The sequence below is a fragment of the Carcharhinus amblyrhynchos genome, chromosome 18 (assembly GCF_965287045.1).
Source record: "Carcharhinus amblyrhynchos chromosome 18, sCarAmb.v2.hapA, whole genome shotgun sequence".
Classification (NCBI taxonomy): Eukaryota; Metazoa; Chordata; class Chondrichthyes; order Carcharhiniformes; family Carcharhinidae; genus Carcharhinus; species Carcharhinus amblyrhynchos.
Window position 1 is genome coordinate 38,528,053 of NC_137341.1, and position 22,252 is coordinate 38,550,304.

A 22,252-nucleotide genomic window follows, 5' to 3' on the forward strand; every position below is an offset into this window, starting at 1 on the left:
GAACTTCCCAATTGTATAAATGAAAAATTCGTAATGGGTTAGCTGTTGCCAATATGACACGGCCATCAGGACATTTTGAAATTAATTCATAGGATGTGAGTGTCACCGGCGAGGCCAGCTTTATTACCCATTTCTAATTACATTTGAGATGGTGATGGTGTAATGACCTCAACGAGGCTCACGAGGTTGGCCTCTTGGAATATGAGCTCCCTGATTGAGGGAGTCTCACCTGTATATATATTGAGGAGTGTCAGGGTGGCACAGTAGCACAGTGGTTAGCACTGCTGCGTGACAGTGCCAAGGGCCTGAGTTCAATTCCAGCCTTGGATCACTGTCTATGTGGAGTTTGCACATTCTCCTCATGTCTGCATGGGTTTCCTCTGAGTTCTCCAGTTTCCTCCCGCACTCAATAACGTGCGAGTTAGGTTGATTGGCCATGGTAAATTGCTCCATCGCGTCAATGTATTAGCAGGGTAAATTAGCAGGGTGGGTGGGATGGTTGTCAGTGCAGGCCCGATGGGCCAAATGACCTCTTTCTGTATTGCAGAGATTCTATGGTTCTACTGACACTCCAAATTCTGACTTTGTACCTGAAGCACTTTTAGGAGTGGAATTGAGTTTGTAAATAAAGGGAATCTGAGGAGTTATTACAGGTGGTGAGTTACCTTCTTGAACTGCTGTAGCCCATGCGGTTTAGGTACCTGCACAGCGCTGTTAGGGAGGGAATTCCAGGATTTGGACCCAGTGACAGTGAAGGAACGACAATATATTTCCAAGTCAGGATGGTGAGTGACTTGGCGAGGTACAGCCAGGTGGTGGCATTCCCATGTATCCGCTGCTTATTTCCTTCCAGATGGTAGACGTTGTGGGTTTGGAAGATGCTGTTGAAGGAATCTTGGTGAGTTGCTGCAGTGCATCTTGTAGATGGTACACATTGCTGCCACTGTGCATCAATAATGTAAAGAGCAACACTGATCTCCTTGTCAGCAGGGTTGATTCTGGCATCCGCAATAGGATTCTGGATGCTCTTCCAGAACTTTCCAATTATACAAATGAAAAATTCGTAACAGGTTAGCTGTTGCCAATATGACACTGCCGTCAGGACTTTTTTAAAATGAATTCATAGGGTGTGGGTGTCATTGGTGAAGCCAACTTTATTACCCATTTCGATTTGAATTTGAGAAGGTGATGGTGTAATGACCTCAACAAGGCTCACGAGGTTGGCCTCTTGGAATATGAGCTCCCTGGCTGAGGGAGTCTCACCTGTATATTTATTGAGGAGTATCAGGGTGGCACAGTAACACAGTGGTTAGCACTGCTGCCTGACAGTGCCAAGGGCCTGAATTCAATTCCGGCCTTTGTGGCCAGGTGCCAGTCAAGTGGCCTGCTTTCTCCTGGTTGGCTTCACACTTCTGTTGATGAAATTGGCTTGTAGATATTGGACAAGCTTTGGGGAGTCAGGACATGAGGTACTTGCTACAGAATTCCAGGACTCTGACTTGCTCGTTTCGCCACCATATTTAGAAAGCTGATCCAGTTCAGAAGCTGGATACGCTGGGACTGGGGTGGCAGGGTGGCATAGTGATTAGCATTGCTGCTTCACAATGCCAGGTATCCGGGTTCTGTTCCCAGCTTGGGTCACTGTCTGTGTGGAATCTGCACGTTCTCCCTGTATCTGTGTGGGCTGCCGCTGGGTGCTCTGGTTTACTCCCATTATTGAAAAGACAGCCTGGTTAGGTGCATTCACCATGTCAAGTTCCTCAGCCGCAGTGTGGCAACTAGTTTTTCACAGTAACTTCACTGCAGTGTTCATGTGAGCTTACTTGGGTGAGTAATAAATAAACTTGAAACTATTTTCCCTGGAGTGTAGGAGGATGAGGAGTGACCTTATAGATGTTTATAAAATCATGAGGGACGCAGATAAGGTGAATAGCCAACGTCTTGTCCCCAGGGCTGGGGAGTTCAAAACTAGAGGGCAAGGGGTTAAGGCGAGAGGGGAAAGATTTAAAAGGGACCTGAGGATAACTTTTTCACAAAGTGCGTGGTACGTCTATGGAATGAGCTGCCAGAGGAGATGGTAGAGGTGGGTACAATTAAAACATTTAAAAGACATTTGGATGAGTACCTGGATGCAAAAGGTTTTCAGCGATTTGCGCCAAATGCTGGCCCAAATTGCTGGATTGTTCAGTTTAGGAAACCTGGTCGGCATTGATGAGTTGGGCCGAAGGGCCTGTTTCCATGCTGTATATCTCTATGACTCTAGGAACACTCAGGAGATTTGGTTATCTGAACAGTCAGTGCTCAAGAGTTTCTCCAGCCCCCTCTGCTCCAGGATCAGTTGGTGTATGAGAAAACGGTAATTGAACATAAGAACATAAGAACATAAGAAATAGGAGCAGGAGCAGGCCATCTGGCCCTTTGAGCCTGCCCCGCCATTCAATAAGATCATGGCTGATCTGTCGTGGCTCAGTTCCACTTTCCGGCCCTCTCCCCATAACCCTTAATCCCCTCTCTTATCAAAAACCCATCAACCCGCTTCTTGAAAATATTTAGCGAGGCAGCCTCCACCACTTCAACGGGTAGAGAATTCCAGAGATTCACCACCCTTTGAGTGAAGAAGTTCCTCCTCAACTCCGTTCTAAAACGCCCCCCCCTTTATCTTGAGGCTGTGCCCCCTAGTCCTAGTGTCTTTTTTGAGTGGGAAGAGTCTCTCCACCTCTATCCTATCCATCCCATTCATCATCTTATACGTCTCAATTGCATGTGTGCTTGTTGGAGGCCATTCGAGGACCTGCAGCAGAAGTTGCTGTGTGTTGGGTCCTACATTTGACTGTTTTATCAATGACCATGCGCCACTTTCCTCTGACCTCTTATTTTGATTGGCTTCCTGCATGTATCCCAGGAGAATGTCATTATATAGTCCCCAAGTAGGGGAACGGGAATTTAATATTTTATCCAGAGGCAACCTGACCATCTCAGTGTAACTGACAGCAGTTTTGAGAGTAGGAGGAGATAAATTTGCACGTCCTGCCCTTGCTGCTAGTGTGATGTAGCTTTATCCTGTTTATATGTTGCGACACCACAAAGTTTCAACAAGGGAAACTTCAATTAGCAAGAGAATAACAACTGAAAGCCACCTTGACATGTGTGAGCGTGTCTTTTTTGGTTTTGGAGCTCATTCGGGAAGTTGCTGAGATCTGACATAAACTGCGATAACTCCTGTTGGCCACATCGCCAGTTTAGATCCCAGAATGTCGATTCTAAGTGTATTCTCTTTGGATTCTGCCACTCTGCGGTTGTTTGCTGCCCTGACCATTATCCTTCTGGTATATTTTAACACTGGGTCTAAATCTCACGGAACCCTCAACTTCCCCCCGGGACCCCCTGCTCTCCCAGTGATTGGCAACCTGCACATGTTGGATCTGAAGAAGATGAGAGAATCTTTGATGAAGGTAAGAGAAAACCAGATTCTTACAGTAAATCAGAAAGCTGTCCTGCTGTTTGCCACGTCTGTTCAGCGCCGTGAGATGTTCATTTTTATGTTGAAGGCGCTATGTGAATGCAGATTGTTGTTAAACACCGAAAATCAACCAGAGTGCAGCTGATTTCCCCCCAAAGGCTGTGCTGGTAAATCGACATCATTCTAACAGGTAAAGAATCACAGAATTGTTACGGTGCAGAAGGAGACCATTTGGTCGATCGTTTCTACACCATTGTAGATAGGTTGAGTAAGTGGGCAAGCGTTTGTCAGATGGGCTTAAATGTGGGAAACCTGTGAGGCTTTCCACTTTGGCAGGAAGAATGGAAAATTAAAATATTATTTAAATGCAGAGTGACTGCAGTATGCTGCAGTACAAAGGGATCTGGCTGTCCTGGTATATGAAAAACAGGCAGTTAACATTCAGGCACAGCGAAGAATTAGAAAGGGTAATGGAATGCTGCTCTTTATTGGAAGGGAAAGAGTAAATAAAAGTAGAAAGGGCTTGTTCCAACTGTACGGGGCAATAGTGAGATTGCAACTAGCAGTTCGGAGAAGGTTCACTTCACAGAATTACAAAGAAACATGGAAACATAGAACAGTACAGCACAGTACAGGCCCTTTGTCCCTTGATGTTGTGCTGAGCTATGTCCAAACCCAAGGTCAAGCTATCCCACTCCCTATCATTCTGGTCTGCTCCATGTGCCTATCCAATAACCGCTTGAAAGTTCCTAAAGTGTCTGACTCCATTATCACAGCAGGCAGTCCATTCCACATCCCGACCACTCTCTGAGTAAAGTAAATTAATGAATTCCCTTTTGAAAATGATGATTAAATCTGCCCCCACCATTGTCTTGAGCAGTGCGATCCAGATCCTAATCACTCACTGCGTTAAAAATATATCACTGATGTCACCTTTAGTGTGTTTGCTTTGCATTAGTGCCCTCTGCTTCTCAACCATTCCGTCAATTTACTTCTACTTTGTTTAGCTCCATCATGATTTTGGACGCAAACTGGTTCAGACACAAAAACAGAAAATACTGGAGAAAATCAGCAGGTCTGACAGCATCTGTGGAGAGTGAATAGACATGATGTAGAGATGCCAGCGTTGGACTGGGGTAAACACAGTAAAACGCCTCAAAACTGGTGTTGAGACCCAACCAAGTCGCAAACCTGGTGTTGTGAGACTTCATATTGAGAGAGAATAGAGCCAGCATTTCGAGTCTCAATGACCCTTTATCAGAGCTGAAGAGAAGGAAAATCGGACAAGATTTATACACTCCCAGAAATGGACTGTCCACTTAACATTCCGAATTTCTGCCCACAAAGGCAAATATAAGGTATTTAACACTCATGAAAAGGACTGCTTAGATACTAACACCTTGTACTAGGCCGGAATTCCCACCATCTCCAGACTTCCACACACAACCAGAGACTTTGCTTGGGGCAAAAGCAGTGTATTCTCTCTGCCACCCAACCAGGCCAGGACAGCGGTTGTAAGACCCGAATATGACTGCAGGCTTACACTCTGGAGCTGGTACATGAATTATCCTTTCATTGCTCTTGGCTGTGGCCCCAGTCTCCCATGCCCAGTGACTCACCACATGAAGAACCTGACTTTCTACTGGCCACTAGGGTCAGTATCTGGTGACTGTGAGTGTCCTTGTCAAGCTATGGTGCTTTCTTCCCTGGTGAAGATGTTACGATGTATTATTGAGAATAGGCATGTGATGTGAATAGTTGAGTGAGCTGTTCATGGAAATGTATTGCTTTAATTTAAGCTATCTGAGGAGTACGGGGCAATATTCAGCATCAAGCTAGGATTCACAGATGTAGTGGTGCTGACCGGCTATGAGACAGTGAATGATGCACTTGTCAAACATGCAGAGGAATTTGGTGGGAGAGCGCACGTCCCGATATTTGAGGCAACTTTAAAGGGACGCGGTAATTCTCACCTTTAACTTCGGTGTTGTAAAATCTGTCAGTTCAAATCTGACTGCATCCTGTCTTGCTTCAAATAATTAATATTTTTCAGACTTTGGCAAAGGTTCGCTTTATTAAACTTTAAAGTTTTGAACAACTTTGGAAGATTAAAAACTAACAAACCCTTTGAATATGATTGGCAACCACTTGCTATAACTTCTGTAAAACATTGCTGTGTTTAATTCCACAAGCAATTAGTATAAACTACAAATTGGTTATGTTACTGCAGGAATGCTTAGGAAATTCATAATAACTTCATTGCAGTGTTAATGTACACCCACTTGTGACACTCATAAAAAAGCTAAAAAAAATTTCACATGGCATCCTACTTTCCAGCTTCTTAACAGAGGTATTAATAGGTTAAGGATTTGAAGGGTTTGTTGTCACGGATGAGAACATAAGAACAGGACAATGTCATGAGGCATGACGCCCTTGACTCTTACGTCTGTGACTGAACTTTCCAAACATACCTTTGGCCCAGATTTTGTAACCTATTTGGTTAACAGAAGTCTGCCATTTTAAACGTACATTAATAATTAACCCAGTTGCTGTTTGCATTCGATGAATTAGGGAGGGAGAAGCTTAAATGGGAAGGTGATGGACTAGTGATCTTATCACCGGAATTTTAATTCAGCAACTCGGCTAACTTTCTGGGGAAAGTGCTGGAAAATCTCAGCAGGTCTGGCAGCATTGTTTGACAAAGGGTCATCTGGATGCGAAACGTGAGACCTATTCTCTCCTTACAGATGCTGCCTGACCTGCTGAGATTTTCCAGCATTTTCTCTTTGGGTTTCAGATTCAAGCACCCGCAGTAATTTCTTATAACTTTCTGGGGGTCTGGCTTGGTATGAACGCTATGCTTTGTCTGTGTAACTCAAAAAACAATACTTCTCTCTGTATCCCAATATATGTGACAATAATAAATTAAATCAATAGGAATTTCTAGGCTTCCACCCTTTTCTATTCTAATTAATTAACTGAAGAGATATTAACATAATAAGTGTTAAATCAAACATCTTTCTTCATATTTGAAGTTTTAATGACTTCTTTCTGATGGATTTAATTGTAGGCATTGTTTTTGGTCATGGGGAGTCATGGAAACAAATGCGAAGGTTCACCTTAACCACCCTGCGAGATTTTGGAATGGGCAGAAAAACCATTGAAGACAAAATAATTGAGGAAACTGAATTTCTGATAAAAATGTTTGATTCTTATAAAGGTGAGTTTGTGTGAGGTAAAGAAACAGAATTCTCAATGTTTCTTTTCTCTGTGTGTTTCTAACTATTTGGAAATGAGATTGAGTTACAGAGAATCACAGAAGGCCCAGAACTTCTGAGAGTGACAATCACAGTCAGGTTGCTGCTCTGTCCCTTTTTCATTGACCTGGATTGGAAGCTGCGTACTTCTCACCTGATTTTCCCACTCGAGCCTGAAGGGAAAAGTGCAGCGTTCCGGATCCTGGGACTCTTCATTGCAGAGCAGCAGAATCAGGGGAAGGGAGGCCACATGCCCTGTTTTTAACAGCGCTAGTTGTTGCACACCAGATAGGTTTAAGGGTCCAGGCCACTTTGAAGGATAGAAGGTACGTCTGTGATGTGAGTAGGTGAGGGGATAGAGTGAGGTAATAGTCACAAAGAAAGTAAGAGGGTGTGGTCGGGTGGGGTTAGTACTATAGCTACTCAAGAGTTGCAAGTGACTAAATCTTCCTAACTTTTAGAGAGAGACAACTGTCCTGAAAGAATCAGAACAAAGTCTGCGATTTAAGTCAGGGTATCGGATGGTTCCCAGTGCAGGGTAATTAGACAATGGAAAGTTAAACTTCCTGGGAACTTCCCATGCAGTGTTAGTATGCGGGAATCCAGGAATTGCAGAAGGAGGCCATCTGTCCCTTCGAGCCTGCACCGAAAACATTCCCATCCAGGCTGAATCCCTCTAACACCACATATTTGCCCTGCAAATCTTCCTGACGCGAAGGCCAATCAACCTAACCTGCACAACTTTGGACAGTGGGACAAAACCGGTGCACCCAGAGCAAAGCCAAACTGACACGGGGAGAATGTGCAAACTTCTCACAACAGTGACCTAAGGCTGGAATTGAACCTATGTCCCTGATGCTGTGAGACAGCAATGCTAACCACTGTACCGCCTTGCTGTCCTTCTGATGTTCCTCACCACACCACCCAGGAAATTATAAATACTGGGCAAAATATTACAAAGAAGACATCCAGTCCATTGTGTCCCTGCAAGCTTTTTGCTGGAACAATCTCAAGGTAATTGTGCTGTGAGGCACAGTGGTTGGTACTGCTCCCTCACAGCACCAGGAACCCTGGCACGATTCCTGGCTTGGGTCACTGTCTGTGAGGAGTTTGCACATTCTCCCCATGTCTGTGTGGGTTTCCTGCAGATGCTCCGGTTTCCTCCCACAGTCCGGAGATGTGTGGGTTAGGTTGATTGGCCATGATAAATTGACACTAGTTTCAGCGGGATTAGCGGGGTAAATATGTGGAGTTACGGGGATAGTGTGGGATTATTGTCAGTGCAGACTTGATTCCATGATTTAATTCCACTGACTGCGCTGTGTCTGTGACTCTGTATCTTTGCCCAAAATCAAAGAGCTTCTCCCAGAACCGCTGTGACTAACTGGGTTCTAGTTTTCCAGTTGATCCATCTCTCATTTCAGGGTGTGTTCTCCATTTCCTCAGCACTGGAAATGCTGGATTAGAAAATTCTAGTCAGAGTCCCTGCTAAGCCCTCTCTGTGTTCCTATAACAGCCTCGGGAACAATCCGTCCTCATTACCTGATGAGCAAAGCAATTGTGATTTTGTTGTGAAGGATCGGCACTAGATTGCGTGTATGTGATTTCTTTGCAGGCCAACCCTTTAATCCAACCATCAAACTGAATGCTGCGGTTGCCAACATAATTTGCTCGATACTTTTTGGTGACAGATTTGATTATGAGGATGAAAGGTTTGTCGGAATAGTAAAGAGAATGAATGAAAACATTCAACTTGCTGGATCCCCCATGATCCAGGTAAATCCCGCCTTTTGTCAGCAACAGAAATACATTCCAGAAAAGAGCACTTGCGACCAGCAGCAGCTGAAAGGGGTGGGGATCTATAATGGAGTCTCAAAAAACCTGTGTGGTGCAATGTATTAGTTACATGGAGGAGAATCACACCTTAATAATTTACCAGAAGGAGGTTACACTCTCATTGTGTTTGAGCTAGTTCGAGAATCTTAAAAGTTATGGAACCAAGATGAGTTTAAACATAGAGATTGGCCAGGATCTAATTTCGTGGGAGCATCAGGCCTGACTGGATGTATGGCCTCCTCCTGCTCCTGTGCTGTTAGTTAATAAGAAAGAGGAATGTTACAACTCTGGGCTATAAAGAAGCAGGGAAGTAATAATCAAAGAGATTCATGTGAACATTTGTACCGATGTCCTTTGTTCGATGTGCACCTATTGTGTTCAATCTGGACACTGCAACGTGCCAGATTCAGGACATTTTAAAGATTTATTCATTGCTCTGTTCTCACTGTGGAATACGGGACGTGAACAGGTTATTGGTTAACTTTGATATCAAGATAAATTGCATCACTTCATTTTTATTTTATAGCTGTACAATGCATTTCCCTTCTTGAGATTCCTTCCTGGATCACAGAAAAAAATATTCTCCAATGCTAAGGAGAATATTATTTACATGAAGAACCTCTTCAACAATCACCATCAGAACCTGGATGAGAATGACCTGAGGAGTTTTATTGATGCATTCATGTTGCGACAACGACAGGTAGAAACACTACTTCCCTCTTAAGAAGTGCAGTAAATTCTCTATAAGTTCTGGTTATGATGCCTTGGGACAATAAAAGGAACTTTGTTCAATCCAGCCTGGCAGGATGGGCGGTAAATGTATGTTTCTGTGGAAAGTATCCTTCATTTTTAAAAGAAGGAACCGGCATTTGCATTCTATCTTTTGTACCTCCAGGATGTCCCAAAACATATTCCAGTCAATGAGGCACTTTTCAAATGTCCTCATTGTTTGTGATGTGAATTCAACCAATATCAGGAAAACAGAATATCTGGTCAATCCCACATTGCTGTTTGTGGACATTTTCCCAGCTCAGATTGGCTGCTTGTTTCCTACAGTCACCACACTCAAAAGCAACGCTTCATTGACTGTCAGGCACTTTGCAACATCCTCAAGTCATAAAAAACAGAATAGAAATCTTAAGACAGCGGGGAGAATCGCCCTGTTTTTCTTTTTAGCACAACCATCTGAGAGTGCAGACAGAGCCTTTGTTTAACACTTTGTCAAAAGTGACACCTCTGAGGGTGCAGCGTTCCTTTGGTACTACACTGGAGCAAACCCATTGCTGCCTCTGATTCCTGGCTCTTTTCTGTATTGCATTTCCCAGTAATGTGTAATTCAGATTAATAATGCATCCCTGCCACACTCTACTGGCTCCAATCCCAGTTCTGAGCCTTTGTATTGTTAACTTTTGTAGGAATCGGACAATCCTAATTCATACTTTAATGAAAACAACTTAACGTTCACCGTGATCAACCTATTTGCTGCAGGGATGGAGACCACCTCGACCACAATTCGTTGGGGAATGCTTCTGATGATGAAATATCCAGAGGTTCAGAGTAAGAAGCAGTCTGATTCCATTCTGGACCCATCCTGTTGTATCATTTTGTGTGCCTCATTCTCAGATTACCATGGGTGTGAATTTGAACTATTTTTCTACCCCTTTACAGAATGTGGGTGTCACTGCCTATTGCCAGCATTTATTGTGTGGCCATGCTGTGCCTTTCAGAAATGTAATTTAATCAGGTTCTTTTGCAGTACGTTTCTAACAGGCCCTGGAATTTGTTGACACCGTGATGTCTGTGACCGGTGTCCTTTATTGCTGCTGAGGCAACATAATTGATATCACGTTGATTTTAATCTGGACTAATGCAGTGTTCTGTGGTTTCATGGTCCTTTGGGGATTCCTGAATGAAGCTTGATTTGGGGATGTGACTCTAGTGGGTCATTTGAATTATACCTGGATTGAAACTCCTTATGTTCACCCTAACACCAAAATCAAATGTAAAACTTAGGGCCTGGGCTAACTGCATAAAACACCTTGGAGTTTCTGACCTGTGTCTTAACAATTGCCCATCTCAAGTTTCCCTTCAGAAGGTGGTCATGAGCTACCTTCCTGAAGCACTGCAGTTTCTGTGATGTAGGTTCACCCACAGTACTATTGGGGAGTACTATTCCTTCAGTACTATTCCTGAAGCACTGCAGTTTCTGTGATGTAGGTTCACCCACAGTACTATTGGGGAGGGAGTTCCTCGATTTTGTCCCAGTGACAGTGACAGAAGAACAAGATATTTCCAAGTCAGGATGGTGAGAAGGGGAACCTCTAGGTGGTGGTGTTACCATGTATCTGCTGCCCTTGCCCTTCCAAACTGCCTGTTCGTGGGTATGGAAGGTGCTGCCTAAGGAACCTTGGTCAGTTCCTGCAGTGCATCTTGTAGATTGTACACACTGCCGTCACTGTTCATTGGTGGTGGATGGAGTGAATGTGCCAATCGAGCGTGCTGTTTTTTTTCCAGATGATGTCAAGCTCCTTGGGTATGGTTGGAGCTGCACTCATCCTGGCAAATGGAGGGAATTCCATCTCACTCCTGACTTGTGCCTTGTAGATGATAGACTAGTTTTGGGGAGTCAGGAGGTTAGTTACTTAGTGTAGGATCCCTAGTGGAGAATTCAGTGATGGTAATGCCATTGAAATTTGAGTGTTGATGGTTGGATTCTCTCTTGCTGGAGATGGTCAATGCCTGGCACATGTGTGGCGCGAATGTTACTTTCCACTTGTCAGTGCAATACTGGATATTGTCAAAGGCAGTGATTCAGCTCTTTTGTACATGTTTGAACCAAGGCTGTAATGAGATCAGGAGCTGTCTTGCCTGAATAAATCCAGGATCATACTTTCAATCACTTTCAAAATGTGCTTGTCTTGCAGAAAAGGTTCACGAGGAAATTATCAGAGTTATTGGATCAGACCGATCTCCCAGAACTCAGGATCGGAAGTGTTTGCCATACACTGACGCGGTGATCCACGAAATCCAGAGGTTTGGTGACATTTTGCCCCTAAACCTCCCACACGAAACCACAGTGGACACAAACTTCAAAGGATTCTTCATTCCAAAGGTACTCTAGAGAAGCTATGGCCACAACTGGAGCCTGATATTCTGGCATTTAATGGAGATCCTGGGGAGGAAATGAGCTCTCAAGCTTGCATCTAATTACACTTTGCACCATTTGTGCCTCAGTGAGTGGTTCTCATTATTTGATATGTAAGGAGGAGTGAGGCAGATTTTTAATTGGTAATGGGTTGAAGGGTTATGGGGAGCAGACAGGAATCTGAGAATGAGGAGCATACCAGCCGTGATCGAATGGCGGAGCAGATTCGATGGGCTGAGTGGTGTAATTCTGCTTATGAACTTATATTTCCAGGGAACCCATGTGATTCCATTGCTGTCCTCTGTGCTGTATGATAAAACCCAATGGGAAAAACCAAATGAATTCAACCCGTCTCACTTTCTGGATGCTGAGGGCAAGTTTGTGAAGAGAGACGCCTTCATGCCTTTCTCCGCACGTAGCACAACGTATGACTTTTTTGGACTTTGTATTGGTGGAAACATTCTCTCCCCTTTGCTGGGGAAAGTAACATTTAGGAAATGCAGCATTAAGGGAATTCCATGTCTATTATCTTTATCTTGGGGTTGTGTGGGAAGTTGGTGTCTTTTTTCCAAAAGTGCCTTAACCTACTTATCTCCACAACGGTGAGACTGGCTAAGGAAGCTTGAACTGGGAATTAATGGAACACTCATTTATTAAAACTGCACCTTCACAATTTCAAAGCATCATAACTTTCAGCACGTCAGTGTCTTTGAAAAATAGTCACTATTGAAACGGAGGGGAACACTGCCAGCAATTCACAAACAATGTCAGATTGCACCTCAGTCTAGTGTTTGATCTGAAACATGGTCCCTCTGAAAGGGGCACTCTCAGTGATGCACCTGGAACACCATCCTGGATTTTGTGCTCAAGTCTCTGGAGTGGAGCTTGGAGGCCCTTTTTCTCAGAGACTCTGAAGCATTTAATTTTGTTCTGAGCCTGAGATACAGAGGCCACAAGGACAAATACTTCAACCCGTTGAGATTTTATTTAGTGATATTCAATAAGAGAATGAAACTGCACTTGTTAAGCCTCAGTTTCTGTACTGCTGTAAAAACTGCGATGTCCCATTTGTTATTTTAAAATTCATTCCAAATATCTTTGAGCAGCATCATTGACAATTCTGCATTTTTTTCTGTAGGTCATAGGGCCTGCGCTGGTGTGACCCTGGCGAAGATGGAACTGTTCCTGTTCTTTACGGTTCTGGTCCAAAAATTCAAGTTTCAAGTTCCACCGAATGTCAGTGAATTGGGGCTTGAGTCGAGTGTGGGTGGTACTTCATTCCCTAAGTACCCTTATGTGTGTGCAGTCCCTTACTGAATTACGCAATGATTTTCCTGTTGTCTTCTGTAATCACTTCTAGAAATATGTGGGGTTTTTTTTTTACATAGTGTCTCTAATGTTTGTCATTGGGCTGAGATATCCGGGTGAAGTTTACGGTGTGTCTCCAACACACCCTGTTATTAATGCACAAACAGGGCGGACGGTTCAGGGAGTTGAGAGATACACCATGAGTTGTCAGGTTCCAGAACTTGCTGGGTAGTTTTTCCTACCAAGCCAAGAGTCCCATTTACATCGCACAAAGATATCTCACCATTAACCTCCTGATTCCATTAAGAACTTTCTGAGTTTGCTTCTTAATCACCCATTCACTGCACTGAAGGAAACATCAGCTCAAACTTAATCTGGAGAGTGAGTGGGTTTCATCTAAGCAGCAGGGTGTTTGTCAGTAAATTGTGGTAGGTGAGTTTCCATTTTATTAATGGTGCATTTGCTAATTATGATTGATGGTTGTATTCCAGGTTTCGTGAAATTATTCCCCTCTCCATTGCAAAAATTGTTCCTGTTTTATGACACTGATCATTTAGGATCACTCAGCCTCTTCCACCCCCAGCTGCTCCTTTGTTTAATACACATTAGTGTGCAGTCATTTCACTGTTCTACAAGAACCATGTTAATGGGAAGATCAGCGAATACATTCCTGGAAGCTTCTTCATTTGACCTCTCACCTCCAGCTGCTCCAACCATGTGAAGCTTCCATTGGTCGTCCAACACGCCAGTTCCCACTGTGCCCAGCCAATGAATGGACTCGGACGTCTTTATTGAATGCCAGCCGTTTATCCCCATCATATATCTGATAAACGGTTCAAAGAATGAAAAAGCGAAGTGTAATTAGTTGATGCTCCAATAATTATTCTCTCGGTTGGTCCGAGCAATGTTCTGAAAATTAAACTTGAATCCATGGCGACACCAGAGTAATCGTAAAATAGAGCAACGATGGCGATGAAGGTGACCATTTGACCCATTGAGTCCATGTTGTCTTTTTGTAAATCTAGCAACTCAGTCCCATTCTGTCCCTATATTCCTGTTGGTCTGGAAGTGAATTTCCCTGAAGTTCCCATCCATTTTCCTTTTTGAACCATTGATTGTCTCTGCTTTGATCATCCTTTTAGACAGAGAATTTCAGCTCTTTACTGCTTTTGTGTAAAAATGTTCTTTATCACCCTGAATCTAAACCTTTGTCCCCTCGTCTTGACTCATCAGTTGATGGGAACAGTTTTTCCTTGACTATCTTATTTAACCGAAGATTGTTTGTTCAACAGAGACAGAAGAGAAGTTTGAAGACAGCATGGAAGTTAAAGAGAGCACATTAATTAGTAATGGCAGTGTCAGTAATCATAGTACCAGGCAGATCAGCCAGAAGCAAGACAGAGAGCAAGGGAAGTCCAGATTAAACAGAATTTATTTCAATGCAAGAAGCCTGATGGGCAAGGCAAATGAACTCAGGGCATTGATGGGTATGTGGGACTGGGATATTATAGCAATTACTGAAACATGGCTAAGGGAGAGACAGGACTGGCAGCTTAATGTTCCAAGGTACAGATGCTACAGGAAAGATAGAACAGGAGGTAAGATTAGAGAAAACATCATAGCCGTACTGAGAGGGGATACATCCGAGGGTTCGGCAATTGAGTCTCTGTGGGTAGAAATGAGAAATAAGAAGGGGGAAATCACTTTCATAGGGTTGTACTGTAGGCCGTCAAATAATCAATGAGAAATTGAGGAGCAAACATATAAGGAGATTACAGATATCTCCATGAAAAATAGAGTGGTAATAATCAGAGATTTGAATTTTCCCAACATTGACTGGGACAACCATAGTATTAGAGAGCCGGATGGAGTGAAATTTGTTGAGTGTATTCAGGAGGAATTTCTCATTCAGTATGTGGATGGCCCGACTAGAGAGGGGGCAAAACTTGACCTCCTCTTGGGAAATAAGGAAGGGCAGGTGACCGAAATGTTGGTGAGGGATCACTTTGGGACCAGTGACCATAATTCTATTAGTTTTAAGGTAGCTCTGGAGAATGATAGGTCTGTGCCAAAAGTTAATATTCTAAATTGGGGCAAGGCCAGTTTTGATGGTATCAGGCAGGATCTTTCAAAAGTTAATTGGGGGAGTATGTGGGAAGTAAAAGGAACGCCAGGTAAGTGGCATGCTTTCAAAAGTGTATTAACCAGGGTTCAGGGTAAACAATTCCTCTTAGAGTGAAGGACAAGGCTGGCAGAAGTCGGGAACACTGGATGATTCGGGATTTTGAAGCCCTGGTTAAGAAGAAGAAAGAGGCACATGATGTGCATCGGCAGCTGGGATCAAGTGAATCTCGTGAAAAGTATAGGTGGTGTAGGAATATAGTTAAGAGAGAAATGAGGAGGGCAAAAAGGGGACACAAAATTGTTTTGGCAGATAAGGCAAAGGAGAATCCAAAGAGCTTCTACAAATACATAAAGGGCAAAAGACTAAGAAGGGGGAGAGTAGGGCCCCTTACGGATCAACAAGGTAATCTATGTGCAGATCCACAAGAGATGAGTGAGATCCTAAATGAATATTTCCCATCAGTATTTAGACAAGGTAGATAGTCAGTATCTTTTCCCAAAGGTAGGGGAGTCTAAAACTAGAAGGCATAGGTTTAAGAGAGGGGAGAGATATAAAAGTGTCCAGTGGGGCAATTTTTTCATACAGAGGGTGGTGAGTGTCTGGAACAAGCTGCCAGAGGTAGTAATAGAGGCAGGTACAATTTTATCTTTTAAAAAGCATTTCAATAGTTACATGGGTACTATGGGTATAGAGGGATATGGGCCAAATGCGGGCAATTGGGTTTAGCTTAGTGGTTGAAAGAAAAGGTGGGTATGGACAAGTTTCCATGCTGTAAACCTCTATGACTCTACAACCTTCTATTCTACTGCTGAGGCATGTCCATTCCAGGGGAAGACTCTACCCATTATTATTCAATCCAGATTTTCACGGAAGCCCAAGGAGCCTGTGTTGAAGTCGCTTTACTCTCTAAGTTCATTGACAGAAATCTTAACACTTCATCAGTGTCCATTTTTAAATCAATAAAGGCAATTCCAGAAGCTTCCATACAGGCACAGTTCATGTTCAAAGTTATGAATATGAGCTGCATTTTATTGGGCAAGATATCGAGACATGCACCATCCACCAATTTTTCGGTTCCTTACCATCCTTTCCATCATTGTTCAAGTTGCTGGTTCCCTGGAGTGTAGGGAATGTGAGAATGACCTTCCCAACCTGCACACTGTGTGACATTGTGGATTGATTTGCAAGGTAAATTTTTGGAATGAGAATTTGGATGTCGCAGATTCATGTAAGGAAATGTTTCCCTCACCTTTTCCACGTGTGACCCCATTTAACTCCTTCAACCTTCTGTGACCCCAGAGTGAAGATTTGGGTGGTATGAGAGTTATAGCTGGAGGAGATTCAGCTCTTGTGCGATAGGGGGATTATTAATGGACTATTAGTGTATCTGGGCACTGATTATTGATCTAATAGCATTATGATTATTGACACAACTGGCAAATGATTTTAATATAATCCTGATTATTAATGTAGGAGGACATTGATGAATTTTGCAGTAAGATCCTGATTGTTGCTGCAATAGACACGTGACTATTGATAGAATCCTGATTATTAATGTTGCAATATTCAGAATCTTAAAGTAATCGGACTGTGATTTGGAATGTAATGTGTACCTGGTTATTAGTGTCATAGGATTCTCAGCATGATGTGTTACAATCTTCACAGTTGATACAATAAAATTCCAATTATTAATCCAATTGTGTGATGATTATTAATGTATTGTAATCCTGACTGTTGGTGATTCCTGATTGTTGAAGAAATCGACAAGGCGAATGTGATGCTGGCCTTCATAGCGAGGGGGATTGAATATAAAAGTAGGGAGGACTTGCTGCAGCTGTATAGGGCATTGGTGAGGCCGCAGCTGGAGTACTGTGTGCAGTTTTGGGCGCCGCACCTGCGCAAAGATATTTTGGCCTTGGAGGGAGTGCCGAGGAGGTTTACTAGGCTGATACCGGAGTTGAGGGGGTTGAGCTATGAGGAGAGGCTGAATAAACTGGGCTTGTACTCGTTAGAGTTTAGAAGAATGAGGGGAGATCTCATTGAGACGTATAAGATGATGAATGGGATGGATAGGATAGAGGTGGAGAGACTCTTCCTGCTCAAAAAAGACAGTAGGACTAGGGGGCACAGCCTCAAGATAAAAGGGGGGCGGTTTAGAACGGAGTTGAGGAGGAACTTCTTCACTCAAAGGGTGGTGAATCTCTGGAATTCTCTGCCCGTTGAAGTGGTGGAGGCTGCCTCGCTAAATATTTTTAAGACGCGGGTTGATGGGTTTTTGATAAGAGAGGGGATTAAGGGTTATGGGCAGAGGGCGGGAAAGTGGAACTGAGCAGCGAAATGTCAGCCATGATCTTATTGAATGGCGGGGCAGGCTCGAAGGGCTAGATGGCCTACTCCTGCTCCTATTTCTTATGTTCTTATGTTCTTATGACATTCTTGTCAAAGAAAACCAAACACCGTTGGGACGATCTTACCAAAAAATGTCCGAGTGTCAAAAGAGCGTGAAAACGGGAGAAATGCGCACCTTTTCTTGTGCGATTTTGAAATTGAATCTTACCTGAGTCTGTTAAAACAAATGGGGACAAACATGTTTTGTGGCAGCAGGGGGACTGGGTGGGTCAAGCTCGCCTGAAAGCCGCTGATAGGGGCAGACAGTTCAATTACAACAGTCACAGCCTCCCCCGCTACTGCAGAACTTCTGGCTGATTTACCACGTATTTACCCTGCTAATCCCCCTGACTCTGAGGGTCAATTTATCAACCTAACCTATGCACCTTTGGAGTGTAGAATCGCACCCGGGTCTGTGGCGCTGTGAGGCAGCAGTATTAACCAGTTTGCTTCTATGAATTCAGTTCAAAGTGAAACAGTTAGAAATATAAATAGAGAGAAAGGAAAAAGAGAACTTTTCTGAGTGAAATGGCAATGAAACATGTTGAATTTGAGGCAGAAAAACAAAGACAGGGGAAACAGGAAAAGGAAAGGAAAGAGAATTCCAACGAGGACAAGCAGAGAGGCGGAAGAGAGAGAGAGATGTCTTGAAAGTGAAGAGAGAGAAAGAAGATTGAAAATGGAAAACATAGCAAGGGAAGAAAGAGAAAAGGAAAATCTCATCGTTAACAAAGAAACTCTGGAGGAAAGTTGAGTAAGGGCATATTTCTGGAGTAAATCTTTAGATTCATGCATGTTGTCCCCAAATTTGATGAGAAAGTTGCAGAGGAATTTACTAATTTGTTTGAAAAGATAGCTAAACAAATAAAATGGCCCCATTGGATTTAGACACTGCTTGTCCAGAGTAAACTAATAAATCGGGTGAGTGAAGTGTGTGTGTCTTTGTCGGAAGAAACAACTATGGAGAATGATACAGTGAAGAAAGTTACACTAAGTGCTTATGAGTTAGTAACAGAGGCTGATAGACAAAACAGTCTGGACAGACTTCTATTGAATTCAGAAGTGGAACCAGAGTAACGTTGAAAGGTAAATAACTCTCAGGAAAACTGTAAGTGGAGGAACAGCAGGTTAAAACTGCTAGGCTGATTGTTGATCTTGCTAATGACTATGAACTAGTTCATAAATCAAAGCCTTTATCCAACATCCTTTTAAGAACATAAGAACATAAGAAATAGGAGCAAGAGTAGGCCATCTAGCCCTTCGAGCCTGCCTCGCCATTCGATAAGATCATGGCTGATCTGAAGTGGATCAGTTCCACTTTCCCGCTTTCTCCCCATAACCCTAAATCCCCTTGCCTACCAAAAACCTATCTACCCGCGTCTTAAATATATTTAGCGAGGTAGCCTCCACCACTTCAATGGGCAGAGAATTCCAGAGATTCACCACCCTTTGAGTGAAGAAGTTCCTCCTCAACTCTGTTCTAAACTGCACCCCCCCCCTTATCTTGAGGCTGTGCCCTCTAGTCCTACTGTCCTTTCTGAGCGGGAAGAACCTCTCCACCTCTACCCTATCCATCCCTTTCATCATCTTATGTCTCAATAAGATCCCCCCTCATCCTTCTAAACTCTAACGAGTACAAGCCCAGTCTATTCAGCCTCTCTTCATAGCTCAATCCCTTCAACTCCAGTATCAGCCTAGTGAACCTCCTCTGCACTCCCTCCAAGGCCAAAATATCCTTGCGCAAGTGCGGCGACCAAAACTGCACACAGTACTCCAGCCGCGGCCTCACCAGTGCCCCGTACAGTTGCAGCAGTACCTCCCTACTTTTATATTCTGTTCCCCTCGCTATAAAGGCCAGCATCCCATTCGCCTTCTTGATCACCTGCTGCACCTGCAGACTGGGTTTTTGCGACTCATGCACAAGGACCCCCAGGTCCCTCTGCACCATAGCGTGCTGCAGCTTTTCGCCCTGTAAGTAGTAGTCCTCCCTACTATTATTCCTGCCAAAGTGGATAACCTCACACTTGCCAACATTGTATTCCATCTGCCAGGTCCTCGCCCACTTGCTCAGCCTATCTAGATCACTCTGCAGACTTTCTACACCCTCCGCACAATTTGCTGTTCCACTTATCTTTGTGTCATCAGCAAATATCGACACCTTACACTCAGCTCCCTCCTCCAGATCATCTATATAAATGGTAAATAGCTGAGGCCCCAGCACCGATCCCTAGGGCACTCCACTAGTCACCATCCGCCAATCCGAATAGCACCCATTGACACCCATTTTGGGTTTGAGATGGATGGAAAATGGGAAAGTTTGAAAAAAGGTAAGAGAAGGAATAGTTGAAAGTTCCAGTGTTGCAAGTTTCATTTGCTGCTTTGCATTCTTGACGATAGGCCCTCAGCATGATCTTGTGAGCCACAGTTCTAATGCCCCCTGCAATTCTGGATGGTACACAGTTGAGTTAAACTGTTTTACTCCTATCCATAACTTCCTTGAATAACGTCAATGTAAAATTTGATCCTTGATCTGATTGTGGGTGGCCGTATCTCGTGAAAGAATTAAGTCACTTCTCCACAATCCTTTAAGCTCCGATATTGTGTAATGGAAAGGCCTCTAGTAGACACATCCAATATGGTTGATAAATGTTGATTCCCACTTTTTGTTTCACAGACAAGTCCTATACAATCAGTTAAGACACTTGTAAAAGGATTCCTCAAATGCCGGAATGGGTATTAAGGGAGTTGGTTTTATCTCCATTTGATGTTTTCCTATTACCTGACATGTGTGACATGACTGGCAAAACTTAAGCACATCTTTCTGCAGTCCAAGCAAATAAAAATGCTTTTGTATTTTTCCCTTACTCCCACATAAGCTTCCAGTGTTACCATACGTGTGATCCGTAACAGGACTTTTCTATAAACTAACAGTCGTACAATTTCATACAATCATAGATCCTACAGTGAAGAAGAAAGACATTTGGCCCATTGAGTCTACATGAATAGAATCCCACCCAGGAGCACCCAGAAGAAACCCACGCGGACACAGTGAGAACATGCAAACTCCATACATTCATTGACCATATTGGATGTGTCTGCTAGAGGCCTTTCCATTACACAATATAAGACATTAAAGGGTTGTGGAGAAGTGACTTAATTTTTCTATTATATACGGACCACTCACAGATACACAATTAGATCAAGGATCAAATTTTACATTGACATTGTTCAAGGAAGTTATGAATAGGAGTAAAACAGTTTAACTCAACTGCAGGGGGCTTTAGAACTGTGGCATCACAAGATCATATTGAGAGCCAATAGTCAAGAATATCCAGAAGATTAGGATAAAGGAATTCCATTTATAGATTTTTTGCACTAAATGAATCAACTAAATTTAGTCCGTGTGAGTTGATTTTCAGACCAATTAAATTGATCAAAGAGAAATTGTTCAGTGTTCTGAGGCTACATTATTGGACTATGTATTTTAGAGAATTCTAGAGAAAGATGGAATACAACTGGTGAGTTGGCTAAACAGCATTTAAAAGTGATACAGCATGTGATGAAGCAGGAAGCAGATAAGAAATCAAGAACCTCTAGTTTTGCTCATAGGGATAAAGTCTTAGTATGACTACCAATGGTCGGTGAACCTTTAAAACCAAAGTTTGGTAGGTCTTATCGAATCAAAAGTCAATTGACTGAAGTGAATTATTTGATAAAAATGCCAGATAGGAGAAAAATTCACAGAGTGCGTCATGTGGATAGTCTCAAATAGTATTTTGATAGGGAAGGAAAGCAGAAGTAGGATGTGTTAGCGCTTACAACTCAGAGTGAATAACCAAATCCAAATGATTCTGAATTTGATATTCTCCAAGTCAAATTGAATAATGAGGAAGTTATCAGAATTGGAATAAATCATTGAATTACATTCCTGAGAGAAATCAAAGTGACCTGAAAGAGTTATTAAAATCACATGGAGAGGTATGTGTAAATAAGTGGGGAATTACTAAAAATATTGTGCTTGAGATAGTTGTCGCAAATGCTGTTCCAACTGAGCAATATCCAAATTGACTTCATCCTCTCACCTTGGCACAGGTTCAGAAGGAGAGACTGATCTTTGCTCAGTCTGTGATGCAGCAACTGAAAGTTTTGATCCAACATGTAAAACTGATGAAGGAGGAGAAGAAGAACCAGCTGCTGGACAATGATGTGAATAAGGAAAGGGAGCAGGTGTGGAGACAAATACAAGACAAGTTGACTGATTTGGAAACTGTTCCTGAGTTGTAGAAATTTCCTGAACATAAAATGCAGGATTGTCAAAAACAGCTCATCATTTATGCGAAGGAAAATGTAGATCAACAATCACATCTGACCTTAATATGGAGATTGAAAAGCTGAAATGTTTTACTACTGAAGACAAAAGGAAAGGTCAATGATGTGAAGTGAGACTGTTTGCTGAAAATGTACTATCAATCAAAATGAACTGTGGAATAATGAACATGTGCGGTTTGCACAGTTGTGTATATCCAAAGAAACAGTCCTGTTCACAGCCAGGGTTCAATAAATTGCAATGATTTTCATAACAGCGTAACTGCCATGTGATCTCTGGAACTATGGTTGCAATGGCTTCTGACTCCAAGGAAGACAATCTGCTACATCTTTGTCACAAAGTGTGTAGAAGGTGATGGTGAAAATCCAGAGCAATGAAAAGAGTTGAATTGCTTGACAGAAGATCT

The 22,252-nt window shown here is 42.9% G+C and overlaps 1 protein-coding gene across 1 annotated transcript; it reads left to right on the top strand.

Moving 5' to 3' along the window:
• Positions 1–2,944: 2,944 nt before the first annotated feature.
• Positions 2,945–21,803, top strand: LOC145354727 (cytochrome P450 2K1-like). Its single transcript, XM_080206181.1, has 10 exons — positions 2,945–3,452; positions 5,260–5,422; positions 6,531–6,680; positions 8,333–8,493; positions 9,080–9,253; positions 9,969–10,110; positions 11,478–11,665; positions 11,972–12,113; positions 12,837–12,934; positions 21,612–21,803. The coding sequence occupies exons 1-10, from the start codon at positions 3,252–3,254 to the stop codon at positions 21,801–21,803; spliced, it is 1,611 nt and encodes a 536-aa protein (XP_080062307.1). The 5' UTR covers positions 2,945–3,251.
• The last annotated feature ends 449 nt before the right edge of the window (positions 21,804–22,252 follow it).